This window comes from Silurus meridionalis, chromosome 18, assembly GCF_014805685.1.
Source record: "Silurus meridionalis isolate SWU-2019-XX chromosome 18, ASM1480568v1, whole genome shotgun sequence".
NCBI classification, from domain to species: domain Eukaryota; kingdom Metazoa; phylum Chordata; class Actinopteri; order Siluriformes; family Siluridae; genus Silurus; species Silurus meridionalis.
In genome coordinates, this window is record NC_060901.1 from 19488222 (window position 1) to 19515952 (window position 27731).

General features: G+C 39.1%; 2 protein-coding genes across 3 annotated transcripts; both read right to left on the minus strand.

Moving 5' to 3' along the window:
* Nucleotides 1-296: 296 nt before the first annotated feature.
* LOC124401283 (N-acylneuraminate cytidylyltransferase-like) lies at nucleotides 297-10796 on the minus strand. Of its 2 annotated transcripts, none has more exons than XM_046873452.1 (8): nucleotides 10349-10796; nucleotides 7962-8104; nucleotides 7634-7783; nucleotides 7359-7483; nucleotides 5860-5954; nucleotides 5595-5766; nucleotides 4720-4885; nucleotides 297-1023 (listed from the first exon to the last, which is right to left on the minus strand). In XM_046873452.1, exons 1-8 carry the CDS (start codon nucleotides 10603-10605, stop codon nucleotides 815-817), a joined length of 1317 nt encoding a protein of 438 aa, XP_046729408.1. In that variant the 5' UTR covers nucleotides 10606-10796; the 3' UTR covers nucleotides 297-814. The 2 variants fall into 2 exon arrangements, with proteins under 2 accessions (XP_046729408.1, XP_046729407.1); XM_046873451.1 differs by having other exon boundaries at nucleotides 7359-7486; nucleotides 10349-10794.
* An 11790-nt stretch (nucleotides 10797-22586) lies between these two features.
* Nucleotides 22587-27655, minus strand: LOC124401284 (N-acylneuraminate cytidylyltransferase-like). The gene is made up of 9 exons (XM_046873453.1): nucleotides 27412-27655; nucleotides 26607-26919; nucleotides 26364-26506; nucleotides 26033-26188; nucleotides 25765-25892; nucleotides 24595-24689; nucleotides 24312-24483; nucleotides 23355-23520; nucleotides 22587-23107 (listed from the first exon to the last, which is right to left on the minus strand). The coding sequence occupies exons 2-9, from the start codon at nucleotides 26843-26845 to the stop codon at nucleotides 22887-22889; spliced, it is 1320 nt and encodes a 439-aa protein (XP_046729409.1). The 5' UTR covers nucleotides 26846-26919; nucleotides 27412-27655; the 3' UTR covers nucleotides 22587-22886.
* Between the last annotated feature and the right edge of the window lie 76 nt (nucleotides 27656-27731).

The following is a 27731-nucleotide window of genomic DNA, read 5'->3' on the forward strand; positions in this document are numbered from 1 at the left end:
TGAATTTATCTGACATAAGACTGAGGGTTTCATTAAACTACTAGACCTATATTACTATAAGCAGCTTTTACTTTTTATCATGTGATCACTGCATCTCTACACTGACTATATTTAAGGGGGAAACCAGTTTAAATAAACTGATTAAATGTTAATTTCCATGGGATCCAATAACCAGGAAAAAAAAACCACACCACATGTAATTAAGATGAATTACTAATTATTCATCAAGATTATTTCATCTGTGATGAATAAAATATTCTGCCCTTTCAGTTCTTTTGTTCTTGAGAACACAGAAAAAGGATTTACTCCAATTTATTGTTGCGCTGCATTTACACATTGATCAAAAAATTAGATGAAGACATTGTTCGCTATTTTTCTACGACATCCAGCCTGCATCCTGATTATTGAACTGTAGCGTTAATTGCGATTGTCAGTCGAAAACAGTCATTTCTTCCATTTAATAATTTACTAATCCATGACATGTGAAAGCACAGAGATTATTGTGAAAAGAAAAATGCCATTTAAAATAAGCATAACCAATTTTCATGGTCTAAAAAAGAAATTAAAATTACACACTGTATTGTCAAAAAATAATCAATCCTATGTCGTGATTTCTCTATGTAGTGTCGCCCTCTAGTGGTGGTGGAATTAATTGCTTAAACTCCTTACTGAACAATTCCCTAACTGATTGACTTTATTACCACACCAATCAGAATCACACATATTATTACATTCGTTTCGCGTTTCCTTTGAGAGCAATTACTATTATAACAAAAATCTTAAAACTTAAGCTTCGTTCTTTAAAAACCTTCATTTAGTTTAATTCATTTCTGTTCTTCTCCTCCTGAAACATGGCCCCCTTCTTCATCAGGAGAAGGTGTTCAACAAACTCCTTGAGGGCCCCGTGTCCTGCTGCTCTCTGGCACTGGTATTTAGCTGCATTGAGAACCACAATGGGGACGTCAGAGGGCACTGCGCTGAGACCGGCCAGGTTCAGGCAGTCCACATCTGGCACATCATTACCTGCAGAGAGGGAACAGCTATTAAACAGCTGGATTTCTGAATAGATCATATTTGTTTTATGATTTTTTTTTTTATATAACCAGTACAATTAAAGTGCAATGGATTTTTACAGCCCTGAGAGAGCCATCACACAAATAAGATGTTTATAAAGTCCACAAGACACATTAGTAAGTAAACTTACAATTAAACCAGATTAAATGTTTACACACACCTGATTAATAATACCATGTGTGTTAATTGGATAATCAACAAATGGTTTTGGGTTTTGTTATAGTTCACAAATCTCTTGTTTGCCCTGAGAACTTCAACTGACTCTTCGTTCAAAGTTCTTGAACAACCTTCTAATCAGTGTCGGGACTCAGACACAGTCTCAGTGTTCAAGTTGAGGCTTAACACATTTATTTAGTGAAGTCTTTAGTCAGTAGGTGTTTGTGAGGTAAAGTAGCAGATCTGGAGAGATCATGGATATGGAGTGTTTGGTGACTAGGATATTTGTTTGCCGTCGTCTCCTCACTCTCACACGTTCACTCAGGTTTGTTGATGGTGGTGTGGTGGGTTGTCTCTTATCCCAGAGATCCTCATGTTTATGTTTCCTTCTGCTTCTCTCTTTTAGTTCTGCTGCCACAGCGAGTCTTACCAGAGTCCAAACTGCACAGTGACATTAACTTTCATACAACAATAAAGAGACTTAATAATCCATATCCTTCTCTTCCTGTCACTTACCCCCTCTTCGACTGGAGGCCACTCTGTGCAGCTTGGGACGGTTTCTCATCAACGCCTTGGGTGGTTCCATGAAATTCCGGAGTAAGAACGGGCGCTTTGAGGATGGATTTGGACTGTAGTTAATGTCAACAGTCTGCTACACTGACTCAGGACTACTTTTCGCTTCTGATCATCATCACTGTACCCCGCAACATCGTATATCTGCTATAAATGGACATTCGGTGCAACCCAGATGAGGATGAGGTTCCCTCTTGAGTCTGGTTCCTCTCAAAGTTTCTTCCTTATGCCATCTTGTGGAGTTTTTCCTTCACCACAGTCTCCACCGGCTTGCTCATCAGGGACAAACTTACACTTATAAAGAACATTCACTTTTAATCACCACATTATCTGTGTAAAGCTGCTTTGAGACAATGTTCATTGTTAATATACAGTGGGGGAAAAAGTATTTATTCAGCCACCAATTGTGCAGGTTCTCCCAGTTAAAAAGATGAGATCTGCCTGTAATTTTCATCATCACTTCAACTCAGACAAAATGAGAAAAAAAAATCCAGAAAATCACATTGATTTATTTGCAAATTATTGTGGAAAATAAGTATTTGGTCAATAACAAAAGTTCATCTCAATACTTTGTTATATACTGTTTGTTGGCAATGACAGAGATCAAGCGTTCCGTGAGTCTCCACAAGGTTTGTACACACTGTTGCTGGTAGACGGGCCGGGACATTACTGGCTTAAGCAGGGGGACACGTCTGGCACTGCAGGATTTGAGTCCCTGGTGGTGTAGTGTGTAACTGATGGTAGCCTTTATTACTTTGGTCCCAGCTCTCTGCAGGTCATACACTCGGTCCCCCTGTGTATTTCTGGGATTTTTGCTCACCGTTCTTGTGATCGTTTTGACCCCACGGGGTGAGATGTTGCGTGGAGCCCCAGATCGAGGGAGATTATCAGTGGTCTTGTATGTCTTCCATTTTCTAATAATTGCTCCCACAGTTGATTTCTTCACACCAAGCTGCTTACCTACTGCAGATTCAGTCTTCCCAGACTGGTGCAGGTCTACAGTTTTGTTTCTGGTGTCCTTTGACAGCTCTTTGGTCTTGGCCATAGTGGAGTTTGGAGTCTGACTGTTTGAGGTTGTGGACAGGTGTCTTTTATACTGATAACAAGTTCAAACAGGTGCCATTAATACAGATAACAAGTGGAGTACAGAGGAGCCTCTTAAAGAAGAACTTACACGTCTGTAAGAGACAGAAATATTGTAGGAGACCAAATACTTATTTTCCACCATAATGTGCAAATAAATTCTTTAAAAATCAGACAATGTGATTTTAGAGTTGAAGTGTACCGATGATGAAAATTACAGGCCTCTCTCATCTTTTAACTGGGAGAACCTGCACCATTGGTGGCTGACTAAATACCCACTGTGTATGAATTGAAGTGAATTCTTCTTCAGAACAATCCTCCAGGATCACCCTAACCCTAGTGCATTATTCATTTCCAGGAACTTCTGCATTTTTGACCCATTTCCAAAAGTCATTTTAAGATCTATCTTCTCAGGAACAGCAATCATGAGGGGCAAAATAGTATCTTCTGAAGCAGGGGCAGAGGTGGCAAAAGTACACACATCCATTACTTAAGTAGAAGTACAGATACTCATGTTTTAAAATACTCGGGTAAAAGTTGAAGTACTGATTATATCTTTTTACTTAAGTGAAAGTAAAAAAGGCTCTGACATGTACTTAAGTAAAAAGTAGTTATTACTTCTACCTGTTTTAGCTGTTAACTGGACCTCACATCATATTCATATATATATATATATATATATATATATATATATATATATATATATATATATATATATATATATATATATATATATATATATATATATATATATATATATATATATATATATATATATATATACAGATTCGAATGATGTATTGTTTTTATCTGTACGATCAATAAAGACAGTAATTAAAGGTCGTTTCTCCATTATGAGGGAAAAACCCACAAAACGCCACCTAGAGGGTTAATTGTGTAAAACATGGCGGATTTGGTGTTTGATTTGAGACTTGGCGAAGAAATAAAACAAAAGTTTACTAATTAAAATTATTTTTTGGTGGAGTTTATTTATTTATTTTATATCTAAGTAAAGAAGGGACGTCATGAATAAGTGTAGGTTTTGCTGGAGGTTTTAATTTCGCCTCTTTTATATTTAGTTATTTATTTATGTATTTATATTTTTTATAAAAATGGTAAAAACAGAAATGCGCGCTGAATTGATAGCGCCTTAATAACATTTAGTGCCATTTACAATAATTTTGATTTTGACAGCCAAAATTATATTATATATATATATATATATATATATATATATATATATATATATATATATATATATATATATATATATATATATATAAAACGAATTAAAAATGTTGTTACCGAATGAATGTATCCAGGCTAAAGATCCACATATAGAACACAAGCAGAGAAAATATGATGATGATCATGAATGTGTCTGATCTCAGTCATGTTTACATCACTGACTCCCTCTGTCTCATCCACATTAACCCCAAACTTCTTACTGCCTTCTGCCTGCTCATTCTTAGCTTCGTAAAAAGTGAGAGTCAGGACTTTATACACCAGCGGATTGAAAAAGACGCGCAGTAACAGGAAATCGGTGCGCAGTGAAAATAAAAAATAATATTTCACCAAATCAATGTATTAAAACTAAAGTAACGAGCCGGTTTTGAAAATGTAAGAAGTTAAAAAGTACAGATATTTGTGTAAAAATGTAATGAGTAAAAGTAAAAAGTTGTCAGAAAAATAAATAGTGGAGTAAAGTACTGATACTTGTACTCCATTACTTCCCACCTCTGAGCAGGGGATATAAACTTTTGAACAGGATGATCGGTGTAAATTGTTATTCGACAGTAACTTCTTTAAAATTATGACCTCAAATGTGCTCACCCATAAAGGCCACATTCTTCCACTTGAGCCTCTTCTCTTTCAGCAGTCTCTCCAGTTCCACTTGTTTATCTTCTTTCAGATGCTTCACTTTACAACCTGTTTTCTCATACAGCTTCTCTGCAAACGCGTCTGAGACCGGATCATCACTGGATGAGATAAGGATCACCTGTGGAAAAGATTTAGAAGACATTTAGGCACAAACATGTCAGATTTGAATAGAAGAAGCAGCTCAATACAGAGAGACTCGTCCAAATACTTCCATCCAAAACTCCTCTGAACTTCAGCATAATTAAGAGAATTCCTTGTGCTTTTGTGGGTCTTTTCTGTTCAGATTGGGATTTGAAGTGATTATTTTCATACATCATCATGTTTTGCTCAATAGTGCATGGAGTTTTACTGCTATCTGCTGTACAGCATTAATACTAATTTACTGTTTCAGTTTGGAAATTGATTAGATTATTAATAAAAAAGGTATAAATGTGATCATATTGATATCGGGGTTGTGTAATTCGAATGTACAGGAGACCCTATAAAGCTTGATGAAAGCAGGACACACTAAAGACAGATTTGAATGAGAATCAGGTGACTTGAAAAACAGCATATTTCCCCTGATACAGTACATTTACTTGTATTGTACAAAACTCTTGAGAAATAAACTTTCCAGAAAATCTTCATTCTTTATCACTGTTCCGTAACTCAGATGTGGGCTTGTTCAACTGGATCCTGGGTCAAGCCTAAGTGAAGACACGCATGAATCTACTGTACGTTTCATCTACTGCTTAAAAAAAAAGACAGCAGTCCAACCTTAAAGAAATGAAGAATGTTTGGTTTGGTGTGGTTTCTGAGTGAACACAATAATCTCAGCTTGAACTGACCTGTATCTTCTCTTTCTTCAGCATGCGGATGGCGGCCAGGTCTTTGGTGTTGAAAGAAAACATCTCCTCTCCCGTTGAAGACAGATAGACCTGTCCATCAGTCAGGCAGCCCGATACGTTACACAGGAGCAGGCGCAACTTCCCCAGATTATCTTTACCAAAGTAACCGAACCTGCATTAACAACAAAACACAAACATACACACATGCACACAGGATGTTGATTTTCAAGGTGTTCCAAGAGAAACCGGTACAGAACTCATTTACCTGAGAACCCTCTGTTCTGCTACAGGCCAGTCGATGTCCACATCGATATCAACACTGTTCTCTGGGGGCATCTCAAAGTAGGCGACCTTCCCTCCCTATATAATGTACCAAAGGAGAAGAATTGTTATAGAACACAACGTGTGGTCTGATTTCATAAAACTGAACAATGTGAAGATCCTGATAGATTATAGACAGTGTATAAAGTCACACACTCTCATCTGTATCAGTGGACTTTAATAATAGACAACAAGCTTCTGATGGGCATGAGGCTGATAACCTCACATGATCACTCAACACATGATCACTCAACACCAGCTCCATCACCAAGAGCCCAGCAGCATCTCTACTTCCTGAGAAGACTGAGGAAAGCCCATCTCCCTCCTCCCATCCTGACCATGTTTTACAGCAGGACCATTGAGAGCATCTTGAGCAGCTGCATCAATGCCTGGTTTGGGAACTGCACCGTCTCGAATCGCAAGACCCTACAGAGGATAGTGAGGACCGCTGAGAAGATCATCAGAGTCTCTCTCCCCTCTATCATGGACATTTACACCACACGCTGCATCCGCAAAGCCAACAGCATACACACCCCAAGTACCCAAGCATTCGGGCCTCACATCCAGACTGTGCAACAGCCATCAGGCTCCTCAATACACAGAACTAAACTGGAACTCTCTCACACACACACTCGTGTGTACAACCTGAACTCAAAACACACTCATTACTCATCTCAATCCATTCCATTTTTTATAATTAACCATGTTACACTGTTTACATGCTGTTTTTCTGCACGTCTGGACTGTTGCTGTTTCTACACTGCATTGTGTTTGTTTACATAAACTCATTGTTCATAGTCTTTTATAGTTCTCTTTACACAGTACTGTATAATCAGAGTATACAGCAGGTTTACTGCTCGGCACGCTCGTGTTGTGCGTTTTGTCCTACACTGTCTTGTCTTTCTGTCTGTACTGTTTTTTTGTCTGCACTTTATGTAGCTTTATGTTGTGTTGTAGCTGTGAGTTGTTTAGTGTAGCACCAGGGTTCAGGAGGAACGTTGTCTCGTTTTTACTGTGTACCACTGTGTATAGTAGAAATTACAATAAAAGCCTCTTGACTTGAAAAGGATCTGATGTGCAAGTGGTTCATTTTTTTTCTTGGATAGATTTTGGGTGTGTGATGCTTGTGAAATTTTTTTCTTGTTTACTTTTCAGACAGTAAAATGGTCAAAGGGCAGAGTTCAGAGTTAAATAAAGAATAATAAAGATTTATAACATAATGGCTTGTGTTGTTGTACGACATGTTATTATTCGTCTTGTACACTTTAATTAACTGGTTGTTTCTCTATTATTTCTATTTCTCTTCTTTAATTCATCATTTCTAAACCGCAGGTTACAGAGGAATAATGAACAAATAAAAAACTGTCTTTTCCTGTTTCCTATTTCTCACTTAAATGCCTAAAATCACAACCCAATAGTGCAGCATTTATAGCCGTGACCCACCTGCAGCAGTCCTTTATTTATAAGATCTTTTGTGGCGAAGTAAAAGGATCCATTTTCACAGAGTTCTCCATCCCAGTCCTGACGACGAGGTCTGCATGAAGGATTCAGGTTCAGAGGTTCAGTGGCTTCTTGTGGAAAGAAGAAACACAGAGGTGATTACAAATGAATGAACGCAGGACTAGGACAGTGAACAGATTGTGTGTAAATTGTCCTCGTCCTGCTTTAATTGATTTGTAATCACCTATGAATCTTTATCAGAATAATGACGGACAAACCTCCTTTTTTTTTCTCCTTCCAGCGGAAGTGATGTCGTCGGACCACGGAGAAGACCGACTCATGCTTGGTCATCATCTCCACAGCCTTTATCAGGTGGTCCGGGTGAAGGCACGGTGACGTGGCCTGGATGTTACAGATGATATCCACTTCTGCAGATCACCACCACACACACACGTTAAACACACACGTTAAACACACACGTTCCCATGATTTTGAGGCGTAGCCGTAGGGATTAGTGATCATTCAGCTATTAGTGTGATCAGACACTGAGACTGTGGACTTTGGTACAGAAGAGCACAGGAGATGAGTGTGATGTGATGATCTTGCCTGGGTTCATTCTGGAAAACTCCTGTAGTGTCTCCAGTGATGTTGAGGTGTCTTTGGAGACTTCTGGACTCCGTCTGTGTACTTTAGCCCCCCAGTTTTTTGCCACTCGCTCGATTTCGTCATGGTCTGTGGACACCCAGATACTGTGGAAATGGAGGACAAACAGAATTCCAAGACTGAACTAGGTTTCGAATCCACTACAAACTACTGCTTCGTACTTAGAAAAACACTACATGTATCTCTCCAGTCTTCTAACACGCTACAATCAGTAGACTCTTTGCACTAAATGAATGGTTACAGTCATGGTGTCGAGAGCACAAACTTCTCTTTGTTAATAACTGGAATTTTTTCTGGGAGCGTCCAAGGTTCTTCTGCCCTGATGGCCTGCACCCCCGCAGAGTTGAAGCAGCAGTGCTATCAGATAACATCTCTAGGAAACTTCACACCATCTGACAGGTAAGACATCATGCAATTTATGACTATGAGAACATTTAAACACAAACCAAATAGTTACAAGTGACCACACAGTCCAATATATAAAAACCATATCTATTCCTCGTGTAGTAAATCAAGAATTAAATACACAAGATCCAGAAATAATCTTATTGCAGTTAAAACTGAAAAACACCAAAAAGTTCTAAAGTTTGCTTTTTTAAACATTAGATTGCACCCAAAGCACTGATTGTAAATACAGATAATAATCTCTCAGCACTCTGTCTCACTGAGACCTGGATTAAACCAGGTGATTATACGTCTAAACGAGTCTAAACGAGTCTACAGCTTCAGGATATGTTTATAAGCATAAGCCTTATAAACATATTCATTCATATTAATATTCATGTAGATGATGTAAACGATGCTCTAGGAATATTATTTGTCGACTTATTAAGCTCTATTAAACAGACCAACTCACCGTCTTAACCACACACTAGACTTAATAATATCCCACGGAGCAGACGTCAATGATATAGATTTTTTACCTCAGAGTGATGACATCACAGACCATTACCTCATACTGTACACACTACCGGTAGAGCAGATTAGCCGTGTTTCGCCACATTATCGACTTGGTAGGACTATTGATCAGACCGCTAAGGACAGATTCACAAATAACATGCCCGATTTATCTTGATTTCTCACTAAACCCATAACTGCTAATAATCTTGATGAAATGACTAACAACATAGACCTTATCCTCACTAGCACATTAGACACTGTTGCCCCCATCCGGTTAAAAAAGGTTTTGAGAACAAACACCTGCACCTTGGTATAATAGTCATACGCATGCCCTCGAGAGAACAGTCCGTAATCTGGAGAGAAAATGGAGGAAAACTAAATTGGAGGTATTTAGAATTGTGTATAAAGACAGTATGCTCAGCTACAGACAGGTGCTAAAAGCTGCTAGAGCTGAACACCTGAGCAAACTCATAGAAAACAACCAAAACAATCCCAGGTTCCTTTTCAGTACAGTAGCTAAATTAACTACAAATCAGGGATCTGAAAAATGTGTTTTATCACAGTTTAGTAGTGAGGACTTTCTTGAATTCATAACGAATTTCTTCACTGAAAATATTGATAGCATTAGAAAAACAATTGTGGAGGTCCAACCTCTGACAGCATCTCCTGATCCAATCTCACCTACAACTCCACATCTACACTGTTTTACATTTACAGGACAGAAAGAGCTGTATGATGTTATTACCAAAGCTAAATCAACATGTCAGTTAGATCCCATTTCAACTAAACTACTGAAGGAAGTGTTCCATACAGCTGGTGAGCCTCACTAATGACCTGTTTTTAGCTTCAGATCAAGACTTCATCTCGGTGTTAGTTTTACTAGATCCCGATCTTCTCCTGGATCACTTACAAAATTACATCAGCATTCAGGGACAGGCATTAAGCTGGTTTAAATCCTAACCTGTTCGATCGGTACTATTTCGTAGATTTAAATGGAGAGCTATCCAGGTTAATGCACATAAATTATGGCATGCCACAAGGTTCAGTTCTAGGACCCCTGCTCTTCACAAAATACATGCTTTGCATAGGAAATATTATTAGAAGGCATGGAAATTAGCTTCCACTGTTACGCTGATGATACCCAGCTATACATCTCATCAAAACCAGGCGATACACTCAATTACCTCGGATAACTGAGTGTGTTAAAAAAATAAAAGACTGGATGACTCATAACTTTCTATTATTAAATTCTGTTTTATTATTTTTATTATATATTATTATTAAATTATTAAATTATGTTGAGCCATTTTATGAGTTGCTCAGTAGCTCCTAGTTATATAACCATAATGACTGTAAAAGACTGTAGAATGTTGTGAAAAGCGCAATAGAATTAAAATGAACATACAAGACAGCGAGAAAAGAGAAGGTACCTGTGGAAAACCTGGGAGTCCCGAGCAGCTCGTAAGACCCAGCCGATGAGAGGAACTCCAGCCAGGAGCTTGATGTTCTTCAGAGGGATTCCTTTACTGCCTCCGCGAGCTAAAATCACTGCAGCGATGTGTTTCTCACCACCACCATCACCATCACCACCATTACTATTATTAACATCATTATCTAACCGCGCGCGCTTCTTCGAGAGATTATTGCACTCCTCTGTAGCTCCAACACGCTTCGAGGAGGAGGCCATTTTCCCCGCTATTCATGCACGCACAGTATCTAGGTGAGCGCATTTAATCGGACACTTACGGTATGGGTGGTGGGAGCGGCCAACGTAGATAAAATAAAGATATAGTAAAGTTCAGAAAGGTGTTCCCCAATCCCCAATCTTTCATTCCTACTTTCACTTTCTACCACTTCATCTAATTCATTCCAGAATCTTTCCTTCTCCTACATCTCACAGCCGACTTGTGGAGTATAAGCACTGATCATATCTACCTTTCTCCTCTCCATCATATCAGCTATCTTTCTCCTTTTACCAGTCATAGTGCCAACATTTAAAGTACCAACCCGAACCTCCACTCTCCTCCACTTCTCCTTTCCCTGTATTTATATATATAATAATTATATATATATATATATATATATATATATATATATATATATATTTATTTATTTATTTATAACGGAAACGCCGTTTTGAAGCGTCTGTATAGTTTGACCACGCCCACCACCCATACCGTAAGTGCACGATTAGACGCGCACACAGAAAAATGCTGCTGACTTGACCGTGGACTTTCAAGCTGCGGTTGTCTTGACCGCAGTAATGGCGACGACCAGTGTTGGGCAATAACGCGCTACTAGTACTTTTGTTTTTCTGGTTACTTTCGACAGTAACTAATACTGTAAAGCGTTACTTTTTAAATAAAGTAACTCCGTTACCGTATGGTGCGTTGTCCGTTACTTTATTAAATGAATGAATTTGGGCTGAAGTGTAGCCTACAGTCTAATCTGCTTACAGCCGAGACGCATTGTAGGATTGGTGTATGAACCACAGTAAACACGAAGAAGACGCACTGTGGGCGTGTCTCCGTTTATTCAGGTCTGTGCGGCAGTAATGGCGAGTCGAGGCGAGAGCAAGACGAGTTTCTCAAAGAGGAAATATGCTCATTATTTCAGCTTTAGTTGAGCATAAAGACAAAAAACTACTACATTCTTTCGGCTTATCATTCCGTATTTGTGATCCCCCTCTTTCCTCACCGGGAATCAAACCCAGGTCGCGGCGGTGAGAGCGCTGAATCCTACCCACTAGACCACAAAGAGGAAATCCTTTTAGTCAAATGTAAGCTGTGTGTTTCTGGTTCGAAGGTCGTATCTACTACGATAAACGGCAACTTCAAACTGTCGAAGCTCCTCCAGAAACTTCACGCCTGGACGAAGCTAGAAGCTAACCCGGTGTTCTGTTCTACATTGTTGATAGTTTTCATACTTAAGCTGTGAAAGGAACATGTTTAAGAGCTCAACACAAAAGCTTTTATGATGCAGAAGCCACTTTAGTTTTTGATTCTGAATATATTATTCAGCTTGTTTTGTTATTTATTTCAGAAATCCTTGTGATATATTCAGTTTGTGCTGGTCTGTCTTAAATAAAATAGTGTTTAAAAGTTACTTTGTGTTCAAGTCAGTTTTGTGACTGTATAGACCAGGGGTCACCAACCAGGTCGCCTGCAAGGACCACATGAGTCGCCTGCGTGCCTTTTCTAAAAAAAATAGCTGTTTCCTACCTTGTTAAATTATTGTTAATAATTATTGTGAGAAATCATTAACATGATCAGTGTCTTCACATAGATCAGGGGTGTCAAACTCAAATCCGGCCCGTGAGATGATTTTATAAAGATCTATTATTATTGTTATTAATGTCCCGGCGATTTAAAAGCGCTAATAACACAAACTACAGATCCCATAATGCAGCGCTTCAGCTGCCTTACCGAACAATAGACTACCTGAGAACATTCCAGCGCCAATCAAGTCGAGCTTCTGTTGATGTATTTAACCCTATTTTACAGTTATTGTGAAACAGCGCCTCACAGTGGTGAAGAGAAAAGTTGACTCTGAGTAGATGTTTACTGACACTGGCGGTAAACATATTTATTCAAATACATATCAAACACATTCTTGTTTATGGAGCGAATATTTTAAGTTATTTAAAATTTAAGATTATTTTTTATAAAATGGCATAAAAGCAAAGAAATCTGATTGTTTTGATTTGTTTTTATTTTAACGTTTACTTAAAAGCACAATTTGTATTGATTTGTTCAGGATTCTTTTCGCAGCATGTTCATATTTCTAACTTGTATAATTTAAACAGCAGATATTTTTATATAGAGAAAAATATTTTATAAGTTATTTGAAGTTTAAGTTTATTTATTCTGGAATAATATCATTCCATATTATATTATATATATTATATATTATAATAATTTTTTCATAATTATGGTAAAAAAAAAAACATTGTTTTAGTGTGTTCAAGAAATGTTTATCCTGTTGGGCCCGTGACCTAAAGTGTTCTTTGAGTTTTGGCTCCTGTGCAATTGAGTTTGCCACGCCTGACATCATTAATTATTAGTAATAACATATAATTAAAGGTAAATTGAGCAAATTTGTTATTTTAGAATTGTGTATCAAACTGGTAGCCCTTCACATTAGTCTGTACCCAAGAAGTAGATCTCAGTGTCAAAAAGGTTGGTGACCCCTGGTATAGATCATAACGCATAATGGGAACATTAAAGAACGTTCTTTAAAAAAGTAACTAAAAAGTTATTTTTAACAGTAATGAATTACTTTTTGGTGTAAGTAATCAACAAAGTAATTCAGTTACTTTTTGAATGAAGTAACTAGTAACTGTAGCTAGTTACTCTTTCTAAGTAACTAGCACAACACTTCCGACGACGCGAACCGGAAAGAAGGTGAAGGTGTGGAGATTCCGGAAGCGATCCGGAAGTGGAGAAAGAAGCAGCGGGAATTGAAAACAGAGGGAGCAGAGTTAATGAATTTTATTCCACATCTCGCACATCTTTGCTTCCCTCCACAAACCGCCGCTACATGAACATATCTTTGACATTTATAACATCTTCACAGTGGTACAAATGGACAGACCGCAGAACTCTCATAGCCCAAGTAAATCCTTACAGGCAAATTTTCCCCATCAAACAGAATCATCACTGAGAGGCTTTCATTCGTTTGCTTGTCTTTTACACAGTGGCGGGCCGTGCATTTGGTACCTGGACCTTTAGTGAGGATGTACCCGACTTAATCCACCTCTTGATACCACCACTATCATGTCCCAATTATAGAAATCATCAATACAATACAAAAACACAATATAACAACACGTGGCATTACAGAGAGAGAGACGTTTCACATACAGGGGTGAAAACCATTTTACTAAAACAACAAACCCAGTTAACACTCCAAACCTTTACACTACAACCACAACTGTGCACCTACAACATCTGGAGCAGTTCAGAAACTAATTACATGATAAAAACATTAAAAACGTAAAGAAAATACAACCTACTCACCAGAGATGCAGACTCATAATGTGCAGTGCCCCCCAGAGGCTGTAATCCAGTGGAATCGCTCTCAGACTTCCTCATACAGTACCACAAATACTTTCTTCACCCTGTCGTACGCTTTCTCTAAATCCACAAACACACAATGCAGCTCCTTCTGACCTTCTCTATACTTCTCCATCAACATCCTCAAAGCAAATAATACATCTGTGGTGCTCTTCCTTGGCATAAAACCATACTGTTGCTCACAGATGGTCACCTCTTCTCTCAGCCTGGCTTCCACTACTCTTTCCCATAACTTCATGGTGTGACTAATCAACTTAATTCCCCTGTAGTTACTGCAGGTCTGCACATCTCCTTTATGCTTAAATATTGGTACCAGCACACTCCTTCTCCATTCCTCAGGCATTTTCTCACCTTCCAAAATCCTGTTGAACAATCTTTTTAAAAACTCCACTGCATCTCTCCTAAACATCTCCATGTTTCTACAGGTATGTGATCTGGTCCAACTGACTTTCCACTCTTCATCCTCTTAATCGCTGCTCACACTACAGTCTTCCTCCTTCAGTTTCCATCATCTTATTCTTCTTTCAGTCTTCACTCTCCTCCTCTTCTTCTTCACCTCCAAAATCATCCTACAGACCATCATCCGATGCTGTCTAGCTACACTGTCCCCTGCCAACACCTTACAGTCTCCAATCTCCTTCAGGTTGCATCTGCTACATAGAACATAGTCCACCTGTGTGCACCTTTCTCCACTCTTATACGTCACCCTGTGATCCTCCTTCTTCTTAAAATACGTGTTCATCACTGCCATTTCCATCCTTTTAGCAAAATCTACCACCATCTGCCCTTTCACATTCCTCTCCTTAAGGTCATACCTACCCATCACCTCCCCATCACCTCTGTTCCCTTCACCTACATGCCCATTAAAGTCTGCCCCAATCACCAATCGTTCTTTCCTACCTTCACTTTCTACCACTTCATCTAATTCATTCCAGAATCTTTCCTTCTCCTCCATCTCACAACCCACTTGTGGAGTATAAGCACTGATGACATTTATCATCAACCCTTCAACTTCCAGCTTCACATTCATCACTCTATCAGAAACTCTCTTCACCTCCACTACACTCATACTGTACTCTTCCTTCAGAATCACCCCATACACTATTTCTCTTTTCATCCACACCATGATAGAACAGTTTAAACACCTCTAATGTTCCTGCTCTTACTCCCTTTTCACTTGGTCTCCTGAACACACAACATATCTACCTTTCTCCTCTCCATCATATCAGCTACCTCTCTCCCTTTACCAGTCATAGTACCAACATTTAAAGTACCAACCCGAACCTCCACTCTCCTACACTTCTCCTTTAGCTACTGTCTCTGTAGACGTCTTCCTCCTCTCCTTCTCCTCCTTCGGCACTCATAAAACATTTTATTCAATTTTTATTTGAAAGATTGAGACAACCTACAAAAAAAAGGTTTATGAGTGTTTGAATATGAGACATGATTACAAAATGCACTGATGTTTGGAGTGAGTTTGGTTTTACTTTTCTCAAAAACTCTACAGTAAAATGACTTAATAATAATAGACATTGATACTGTAAATAAGAATTATTTAAAAGAATCTGCAAAACTACAAAAGAAACTGTTTTATGAGTGTTTGAATATGAGACATGATACAGATGCACTGATGTTTATGTTGTACACTCAAAAAAATTAAATGTGGCTGCTGTTGGCCCAAAGAATATAACTATGTTTAAATTAAATAATGTACTGAAGTTTGTGTATTAAAATTAACAGAGTCGTGTTGACAAAATTAAAAAATAGTAAGATTTCAGTTTAACACAACTAATTTAAGTAAAACGAATGAAATAGAGTTGTGTTGCTTCTGCAGTACCGCGCTTTGGTCAACAGATGGAGTACGCAAACTTTGAATCTGCTTTAATCTGCGCATGTGCGGATATTACTCCACCTGTTGACCAAAGCGCGGTACTGCAGAAGCAACACATTGATTCCCATTTAATGGGAATCAATTTAAACAAAGTTCACGGTGCAAAAAGAGAAAACAAGCGAAGATTTTTACTTGTGGACACACAGCAAGGTGAGATTTTACTTTTTTATCTATATATATATTGAGGATGTCATTAGGTTAGGTTGGTTAATCGTGAATAATCTCATGTTTTGTATGATATTTTCACGATGTTATCGGGTTATGTGTGGGTTTTACATTCATGTTAGTTATGTTCTTGTTTTTCGATTTAATTTAATTTATATTTGTTGAAATGTGATTATTTGATTTTATTATTTGATTCTTATTATTAGGGTAATATTAATCTTTGCCATGCTGTTTGTCTTTGTCTGGCAGGAGGACGGCAGTGATCGGATATTAGTAGGCCATTCCTAGAGGTAATATTTCTAATATATATATATATATATATATATATATATATATATATATATATATATATATATATAAATGTCAATGTTAATATTTGGTACAGTTCCTTTGTTTGCAATTACAGAGGTCAAACGTTTCCTGTAGTTTTTCACCAGGTTTGCACACACTGCAGGAGGGATTTTGGCCCACTCCTCCGCACAGATCTTCTCTAGATCAGTCAGGTTTCTGGCCTGTTGCTGAGAAACAGGGAGTTTGAGCTCCCTCCAAAGATTCTCTATTGGGTTTAGGTCTGGAGACTGGCTAGGCCATGCCAGAACCTTGATATGCTTCTTACAGAGCCACTCCTTGGTTATCCTGGCTGTGTGCTTTGGGTCATTGTCATGTTGGAAGACCCAGCCTCGACCCATCTTCAATGCTCTAACTGAGGGAAGGAGGTTGTTCCCCAAAATCTCGCAATACATGGCCCCGGTCATCCTCTCCTTAATACAGTGCAGTCGCCCTGTCCCATGGGCAGAAAAACACCCCCAAAGCATGATGCTACCACCCCCATGCTTCACAGTAGGGATGGTGTTCTTGGGATGGTACTCATCATTCTTCTTCCTCCAAACACGTTTAGTGGAATTATGACCCAAAAGTTCTATTTTGGTCTCATCTGACCACATGACTTTCTCCCATGACTCCTCTGGATCATCCAAATGGTCATTGGCAAACTTAAGACGTGCCTGGACATGTGCTGGTTTAAGCAGGGGAACCTTCCGTGTTATGCATGATTTCAAACCATGACGTCTTAGTGTATTACCAACAGTAACCTTGGAAACGGTGGTCCCAGCTCTTTTCAGGTCATTGACCAGCTCCTCCCGTGTAGTTCTGGGCTGATTTCTCACCTTCCTTTAGGATCATTGAGACCCCACGAGGTGAGATCTTGCATGGAGCCCCAGTCTGAGGGAGATTGACAGTCATGTTTAGCTTCTTCCATTTTCTAATGATTGCTCCAACAGTGGACCTTTTTTCACCTAGCTGCTTGGCAATTTCCCAGTAGCCCTTTCCAGCCTTGTGGAGGTGTACAATTTTGTCTCCAGTGTCTTTGGACAGCTCTTTGGTCTTGGCCATGTTAGTAGTTGGATTCTTACTGATTGTATGGGGTGGACAAGTGTCTTTATGCAGCTAACGACCTCGAACAGGTGCATCTAATTTAGGATAATAAATGTAGTGGAGGTGGACATTTTAAAGGCAGACTAACAGGTCTTTGAGGGTCAGAATTCTAGCTGATAGACAGATGTTCATAAACTTATTTGCAGCTGTATCGTACAAATAAATAGTTTAAAAATCATATATTGTGATATCTGGATTTCTTTTTTTTTAATTATATCTCTCACAGTGGACGTGCACCTACGATGACAATTTCAGACCCCTCCATGATTTCTAAGTGGGAGAACTTGCAAAATAGCAGGGTGTTCAAATACTTATTTTCCTCACTGTAAGTTCTCTAGACCCCAAAATATGTCCTTATACCTCCGGCTTCCAAATCAGACGCATTCATTCATCTTAGTCAATATTTGCTCACACACTACACTTATCTCTTTTTATGATCAGTTTAAGAGTCATATATCATTAATTTATCTTTTAGTAATTAAATGAAAATATTAAACCATTATATCTTAATTATTATAATTATAATAATAATTACTATTATATGTTCTCTCTCTCTATATATTGGTCGTAGTCCTCCAGATATCACTTGATGCCTCTGATGAACTTAAAGGGGCTATAGTTTCCCCTTCAAACAGTGAAAATCTGTTTGATTGATATTGTCAGGGGGACCGAGCAAGCACTAGTGCTGTCTCTCGACTGGATGGTTGATTTGACAGTTGTTGCATTTATATTCCAAGTACCTTCTCAGAGCCCCGTTGAGCAAATGAAGCATGGCAGATTTCAAACAGTCGAAAAAGGCGATCAACGTCAACCATGCTTTGAGCAGTGCGTCAGGTCGAATCTTGCACAATCGGTATAATCGTTTTGCTGATCAAATCAAATCAAATCGACCTTTTCGCTTAGCGAACAGTTTTTCGACCGAAATTTGCGCCCGCTGAACGACCAAAAGCCCGCTCATCGACCTTTTTTTTTTACCCCGACCCAAGTGGAGCGAGGAAAAGGATCTTCCCAGTATCGCCTCAGCCTTCGTGAAAGAGCATCTATCGTAAAATATACTTCGGTTTGTGAACAATAAAGTTTTATTTAGCGGTCGTGCGTGTATATTGTATATTGCGTATACATTCGCTCTTTGACCTTTTCGCATTTCGACCGGTTTTAAGGAACGGATTAAGGTCGATAAGCGGGGTACCACTGTACTAACATCAATTAGACAATAGAAAAGTCTAAAGAACACAAGAAGGAGATCTATCTTTGCTTCATCCTATACAGCAAAGCCTTCGTCTGCGTGGATCACCAGAAACTTTGGACTACCTTGAAGGATATGAGTGTGCCAATCCATCTGATCAGACTCATTAGGAACCTTTACTTCGAACAAGAAGCAACAGTCCACACGGAACACGCCCTGGTTTAAAGTGGAGCGGGGCGTCAGACAAGGCTGCATCCTGTCCCCATTTCTCTTCCACTTCAAAGGCTGGACTTGCAGAAAAAAGAAGGAATCACAATTGCTAAACGAATCATCAACAATCTCAGATGCGCAGGTGATGCAACGTTGATAACAACAAGCGCAGATGGAAGGACTTATTACGGAGCCTGGGAACATGGGACTGCATTTTTATCAGCGACAACGGCAGTGGGTAGAAACTGAATATTTTTATTGATTAAAACATCAACTCCTCTTAATTTAGAATGAAACTTAGAATGAAAGACATGCCGTATCCATAGGAGCCTGCAGCCTGTAATAATCTTTACATTTGTGATGAATCTCTTGCAAAAACAATAAAGTTTACGGTTTAGTCGTTTTAAATGGCTAAAAATGTTACCACGTTTAGACGGGCTACTCATGCCACATGTATTCCAGCTAATCGAAATGAATCAGTGTGCCTACACCAGGAGCACGGGAATTCAACTTAATAGAACACATTTAAGTATTAATGAATTCAAGAGCAAATTAAATTCATTTTATTTCTATCTGTTTATATAAAGTGTTTGTGTATTTTTTATTAAACTATATCTATATATATATATATATATATATATATATATATATATATATATATATATATATAAGATCCGCATATTTGCTGAGGATGAAGACACCAGGAAGGAGGAAAAGAGGAAGACCAAGGAGGAGGTTTATGGATGTGGTGAGGGAAGATGTGCAGGTAGTTGGTTTGAAAGAGACAGATGTGGAGGATGGGGGGCAGGGGGAGGGGGTATGGCGACGGATGAGCCTCTGTGGCGCCCCCTTATGGGAGCAGCCGAAAAAAGATACATACATACAAACGTGCATCTCAATAAGTTATAATGTGGAAAAGTTCCTTTATTTTAGTAATTCAACTTAAATTGTGAAACTCGTGTATTAAATAAATTCAGTGCACACAGACTGAAGTAGTTTAAGTGATCATGGACAATTCTGAAGTACAACATGGCTGAAATACTCAGCTCAGGTCAGGTTTCAGCTCTGCCTTTTTTTGCCTCTTTTTTTCCAATTCCACTTTTCTGTTCAGTTGGAAGTTTCCTTCTTTGGGGTTCTTAGCCTTGTCTGATAGCTCTTTTAAGTAAATTTCTCTCCAGATGTCTTGAGCAACAAGCACAAGGTACATTTTTATTTTATTCTACAACCTCCATTTTCTTTTTGTCGTCTGCTTTTATTTATTTGTTAAATTTTTGTATGTCCCTTTTTTTTGGCCATTGCAAAACTCCCTTTGTCCAGTCAACCATTTTTTTAAATGTTTTTTTATTATTTCAATCTCAATGTCTCTGTGTTGCATCATTATGATGGGGTGAAACTGCTTTTTTCCTGAATTATGATGTAAGCTTGTTTTACTCTGCTCGAGTTTCTTCAGTGTCCTGGGTTTCTATTTTTAATACCACATCAGTTGGACATTTATCTGTTGTACTATTGAACATGTTCCCCCTTCCAACGAGTTTAGTTTGTCAATGCACCATTCCAGGTTCAATTGTCACAATTGCTGTTAATCCTGAGCAATAATTATATCAACAATCTTAAACATAGCTTCTTTTTTTATTCAACCAAACTAGAATTTTATAATAAAATCAAACTGTGGCTTATACCAAAATTTAACATTTAAAATTTATTTGACAGTTCTTGCATTTATCTTCCAAGTACCTTCTCAGAGCCCCATTAAGCAAATCACTTTGAGACGACTCGTTCTTTTGAATCACATTAAAGAATCGTTCATAAATGACTCATCACTAGCTAGCTCCACTGTGTGTGATGGGAAGCACCGTAAAGAGTGGTGAAAATCCCCCATCACTGACACACAACTACCTGCCATTAAGCTTTACCACAGGAGATATCTACGTGTAGATATCTACACAGTGTAGATATCTACACAGAGAACACACCATCAGGGACTCCTCACATCCCAGCCACAAACTTTTCAACCTCCTTCCATCCAGAATGAGATACAGAAACATACACAGCAGGTCCAGAGCCAGTGGGGGGGTTTTGTTTCTCCATCAGCTTTAATACTGTTGTACATACAATGTTCATATTCCATTTTGTACATTTATATACAGTACAGACCAAAAGTTTGGACACACCTTCTCATTCAAAGAGTTTTCTTTATTTTCATGACTATGAAAAGTGTAGAGTCACACTGAAGGCATCAAAACTATGAATTAACACGTGGAATTATATACATAACAAAAAAGTGTGAAACAACTGAAAATATGTCATATTGTAGGTTCTTCAAGGTAGCCACCTTTTGCTTTGATTACTGCTTTGCACACTCTTGGCATTCTCTTGATGAGCTTCAAGAGGTAGTCACCTGAAATGGTTTTCACTTCACAGGTGTGCCCTGTCAGGTTTAATAAGTGTGATTTCTTGCCTTATAAATGGGGTTGGGACCATCAGTTGTGTTGTGCAGAAGTCAGGTGGATACACAGCTGATAGTCCTACTGAATAGACTGTTAGAATTTGTATTATGGCAAGAAAAAAGCAGCTAAGTACAGAAAAACGAGTGACCATCATTACTTTAAGAAATGAAGGTCAGTCAGTCCGAAAAATTGGGAAAACTTTGAAAGTGTCCCCAAGTGCAGTCACAAAAACCATCAAGCGCTACAAAGAAACTGGCTCACATGCGGACCGCCCCAGGAAAGGAAGACCAAGAGTCACCTCTGCTGCGGAGGATAAGTTCATCTGAGTCACCAGCCTCAGAAATCACAGGTTAACAGCAGCTCAGATTAGAGACCAGGTCAATGGCACACAGAGTTCTAGCAGCAGACACATCTCTACAACAACTGTTAAGAGGAGACTGTGTGAATCAGGCCTTCATATTAGAATATCTGCTAGGAAACCACTGCTAAAGAAAGGCAACAAGCAGAAGAGACTTGTTTGGGCTAAAGAACACAAGGAATGGACATTAGACCAGTGGAAATCTGTGCTTTGGTCTGATGAGTCCAAATTTGAGATCTTTGGTTCCAACCACCATGTCTTTGTGCGACGCAGAAAAGGTGAACGGATGGACTCTACATGCCTGGTTCCCACCGTGAAGCATGGTTCCCACCGTGAAGCACAGTGACACTGTTGGGGATTTACGGGCTATTTCACCAAGAAGGAGAGTGATGGGGTGCTGCGCCAGATGACCTGGCCTCCACAGTCACCGGACCTGAACCCAATTGAGATGGTTTGGGGTGAGCTGGACCGCAGAGTGAAGGCAAAAGGGCCAACATGTGCTAAGCATCTCTGGGAACTCCTTCAAGACTGTTGGAAGACTATTTCAGGTGACTACCTCTTGAAGCTCATCAAGAGAATGCCAATAGTGTGCAAAGCAGTAATCAAAGCAAAAGGTGGCTACTTTGAAGAACCTAGAATATGACATATTTTCAGTTGTTTCACACTTTTTTGTTATGTATATAATTCCACATGTGTTAATTCATAGTTTTGATGCCTTCAGTGTGAATCTACAATTTTCATAGTCATGAAAATAAAGAAAACTCTTTGAATGAGAAGGTGTGTCCAAACTTTTGGTCTGTACTGTATATCCCACATTCTCTATATATATTTAGTTGTTTAACAATACACAAAATTCACATTTCAGTATATACGGTTAGGAGGAAGAAATGCAGCTGGACTTCTAATCATCGAGACAGTTTAGTGCTCATCTAAAAATAACTCGACATAACTATAACAAAATTCATTTCCTTTAAGAGCAAATACAATTATAATTATAATTAAAATCTAAAACCTTAACCTTAAACCTTAAGCATAAGATAACTTTCTTTCGGCTTCTCTCATTAGGGGTCACCACAGCGGATCATCCGTATTTGTGATCCGCATGTTTGATTTGGCACGTTTTTACGCTGGATGCCCTTCCTAATACACCTTTCCCAATTTATCCGGGCTTGGGACCGGCACGAAGTGTGTCTTGTGCAACCCTAATAGCTGGGTTTGGCTCCCTGACCGGGAATCAACCAGGGCTCCTCCTTAAACATGGCCCCCTTCTTCATCAGGTGTTCAACAAACTCCTTGAGGGCCCCGTGTCCTGCTGCTCTCTGGCACTGGTATTTAGCTGCATTGAGAACCACAATGGGGACGTCGAAAGGCACTGCGCTGAGACCGGCCAGGTTCAGGCAGTCCACATCTGGCACATCATTACCTGCAGAGAGGGAACAGCTATGAAACAGCTAGATTTCTGGATAGATCATCTTTGTTTTATGATTATTTGCTTCAGTACAACCACTTAGAGATTTACAGTAAGAGAAGTATAGAGAAGGTCAGAAGGAGCTGCATTGTGTGTTTGTGAATTTAGAGAAAGCGTACAACAGGGTGGAGAGACCCCCTAAAACCTACACCACAAGACATGCTTTTCAATTTCGAATTGCCCAGAGGTTCTGCACGCTCACCCATAAAGGCCACGTTCTTCCACTTGAGCCTCTTCTCTTTCAGCAGTCTCTCCAGTTCCACTTGTTTATCTTCTTTCAGATGCTTCACTTTACAACCTGTTTTCTCATACAGCTTCTCTGCAAACGCGTCTGAAACCGGATCATCACTAGATAAGATAAGGATCACCTGTGGAAAAGATTTAGAAGAACTTCAGACACGAACATGTCAGATTTAAATAGAAGAAGCAGGCTTTAATATCCACCTGGTCCAAGTTTTTAATAATGTTCTTTATGTCCTAACTTTTTACACAGCAGGTCACTGGATCTTAATTACAGTAGGATTTAAGAAAAAGTGCTTACATTTCTTTTCATTACTCATTTAACAAAAATAAATGCACACTTTTTTAGCATGGTTCCTCCATAGTTTCTCTATAGTTCCTCCACCAAAAGCTCATGTAATAAACCTTATCTGAGCTGATATTAACGAAGCGGCTCAATACAGAAAGACTCGTCCAAATACTTCCATCCAAAACTCCTCTGAACTTCAGCATAATTGAGAGAATTCCTTGTGCTTTTGTGGGTCTTTTCTGTTCAGATTGGGATTTGAAGTGATTATTTTCATACATCATGTTTTGCTCAATAGTGCATGGAGTTTTACTGCTATCTGGTGATACGCTGTACAGCATTAATACTAATTTACTGTTTGAGTTTGGAAATTGATCAACTTATTAATAAAAACGCTTTAAATGTGATCATATTGATATTTGGTTTGTGTAATTAGAATGTACAGGAGACACTATAAAGAATGATAAAAGCAGGATAAATGAAGACGCATGAATCTACTGTACGTTTCATTTACTGCTTAAAAAAAAAAAAAACAGCAGTCCAACCTTAAAGAAATGAAGAATGTTTGTTTTGGTGTGGTTTCTGAGCGAAAACAATGATCTCAGGTCAGTTTAAAAAGCAGCTTTAACTGACCTCTATCTTCTTGTTCTTCAGCATGTTGATGGCGGTCAGGTCTATGGTGTTAAAAGAAAACATCTCCTCTCCTGTTGAAGACAGATAGACCTGTCCATCAGTCAGGCAGCCCGATACGTTACACAGGAGCATGCGCAACTTCCCCAGATTATCTTTACCAAAGTAACCGAACCTGCATAAACAACAAAACACAAACATACACACATGCACACACACACACACATGCACACAGGATGTTGATTTTCAAGGTGTTTCAAGAGAAACCGGTACAGAACTCATTTACCTGAGAACCCTCTGTTCTGCTACTGGCCAGTCGATGTCCACATCGATATCAACACTGTTCTCTGGGAGCATCTCAAAGTAGGTAACCTTCCCTCCCTATATAATGTACCAAAGGGGAAGAATTGTTATAGAACACAACGTGTGGTCTGATTTCATAAAACTGAACAAATGTGAAGATCCTGATAGATTATAGACAGTGTATAAAGTCACACACTCTCATCTGTATCAGTGGACATTGATAATAGACAAAAAGCTTCTGATGGGCATGAGGCTGATAACCTCACATGATCACTCAACACCAGCTCCATCACCATCACCAAGAGCCCAGCAGCATCTCTACTTCCTGAGAAGGCTGAGAAAGTACTAAACTGTACAACCTGAACTCAACACACACTAATTACTTATCTCAATCCATTCCACCACCATTTATTTATTATTTATAATTAACCATGTTACACTGTTTACATGCTGTTTTTCTGCACATCTGGACTGCTGCTGTTTCTACACTGCATTGTGTTTGTTTACATAAACTCATTGTTCATAGTCTTTTATAGTTCTCTTTACACAGTACTGTATAATCAGAGTATACAGCAGGTTTAGTGCTCGGCACGCTCGTGTTGTGTGTTTTTTACACTGTCTTGTCTTGTCTGCACTTTATGTAGCTTTACGTTGTGTTGTAGCTGTGAGTTGTTTATTGTAGCACCAGGGTTCAGGAGGAACGTTGTCTCGTTTTTACTGTGTACCACTGTGTATAGTAGAAAAAATAATTAAAGCCTCTTGACTTGACTTGACAAGGATCTGATGTGCAAGTGGTTCATTTTTTTTCTTTAATTGTTTTTGGGTGTGTGACGCTTGTGAAACTTTTTTCTTGTTTACTTTTCAGACAGTAAAATGGTCAAAGGACAGAGTCCAGAGTTAAATAAAGAATAATAAAGATTTATAACATAATGGCTTGTGTTGTTGTACGACATGTTTTTATTCGTCTTGTGCACTGTAATTAACTGGTTGTTTCTCTATTATTTCTATTTCTCTTCTTTAATTCATCATTTCTGAACCGCAGGTTACAGAGGAATAATGAACAAATAAAAAACTGTCTTTTCCTGTTTCCTATTTCTCACTTAAATGCCTAAAATCACAACCCAATAGTGCAGCATTTATAGCCGTGACCCACCTGCAGCAGTCCTTTATTTATAAGATCTTTTGTGGCGAAGTAAAAGGATCCATTTTCACAGAGTTCTCCGTCCCAGTCCTGACGACGAGGTCTGCATGAAGGATTCAGGTTCAGAGGTTCAGTGGCTTCTTGTGGAAAGAAGAAACACAGAGGTGATTACAAATGAATGAACGGGGACAGTGAACAGATTGTGTGTGAATTGTCCTCGTCCTGCTTTAATTGATTTGTAATCACCTATGAATCTTTATCAGAATAATTACGGACGAACCTTCTTCTTTTGTCTCCTTCCAGCGGAAGTGATATCGGCGGACCACGGAGAAGACCGAATCGTAGCCATGCTTGGTCATCATCTCCACAGCCTCTATCAGGTGGTCCGGGTGAAGGCACGGTGACGTGGCCTGGATGTTACAGATGATATCCACTTCTGCAGATCACCACACACACACACGTTAAACACACACGTTAAACACACACGTTCTCATGATTTTGAGGCGTAGCCGTAGGGATTAGTGATCATTCAGCTATTAGTGTGATCAGACAATGAGACTGGACTTTGGTACAGAAGAGCACAGGAGAGGAGTGTGATGTGATGATCTTGCCTGGGTTCATTCTGGAAAACTCCTGTAGTGTCTCCAGTGATGTTGAGGTGTCTTTGGAGACTTCTGGACTCCGTCTGTGTACCTGAGCCCCCCAGTTTTTTGCCACTCGCTCAATTTCGTCATGGTCTGTGGACACCCAGATACTGTGGAAATGGAGGACAAACAGAATTCCAGGACTGAACATACAAGACAGCGAGAAAAGACAACAAGACACACAGATTCTACAGGACAGAGTGAAGGTACCTGTGGAAAACCTGGGAGTCCCGAGCAGCTCGTAAGACCCAGGCGATGAGAGGAACTCCAGCCAGGAGCTTGATGTTCTTCAGAGGGATTCCTTTACTGCCTCCGCGAGCCAAAATCACTGCAGCGATGTGTTTCTCACCACCATCATAATCAAAACCATGATCGAATATCCGCACGCGCTTGTTCGAGCGATTATTGCACTCCTCTGCATCTCCAGCACGCTTTGACAAGGAGGCCATTTCCCCGTTATTTCCTTGTACGCGCAGTGTAGATTCAGCCAATTTTCAGAGTTTTTCGACTTTCCAAAAAAAAACCTAAAATAAAATATGAAGTGGTTACCAGGTGGTTGTGCTTCTGTTGGGCTCAGCAGCAGCTCTTCCGAGCGTTTGGATGGGGAAATGGCGAACTTCGGTCAAGCCATCCCCAGTTTAAAAATACACAGTCAAACTAGCCGCATGTTTCTCTGTGTTGCACATCTAATCGTACACTTACGGTGGTGAGAGTGGTCAACAAAGATAAAGATATAGTAAAGACAATTTAGAAAGGCGTTCCCGTTTAATAAAAAAACAATAAAAAGACATTAAAAAAATTATGTATTGCTATGTTTAATCAAAACACAAATAATACAATTTCATGTTTGTGGTGTTTGTCGTGCTAGTCATTCATATATTATATATATATATTTTGTTAGGAAGTTTTCCTATCTAGCTCGAAGGACCAAATGTTATTAAGTTTTCCTATCTAGCTCGAAGGACCATATAAGGATTCTCACTATCTGGTATGCGTTGATCAGGGGATTGTACTCACCTCAGCGTGTCAGTAAAAACATGATACAGGATTCAGAACACTCTACTTTACTAGGTATAGAATTGATTGTATATGAGGTGATTCTTGCTGTCTTCTGCTAGCTGCTGTTCGGTGGGTTGCGTGATGCAGAATGCAACCGGTCATTGACGACTGCTGCTCGGTGTTCCGGCCTTTTATACTCTTGGTGGAGAATGGTGCACTGTGATGTCACAAGTAGCTTGTCATAGCTTGGTAAACTGTATGTCTGCCTCTAGTGGTGAAGCGTGGAAATACAACTGAATAGGAATCCTTTCTTACATATATATCACACGCACACAT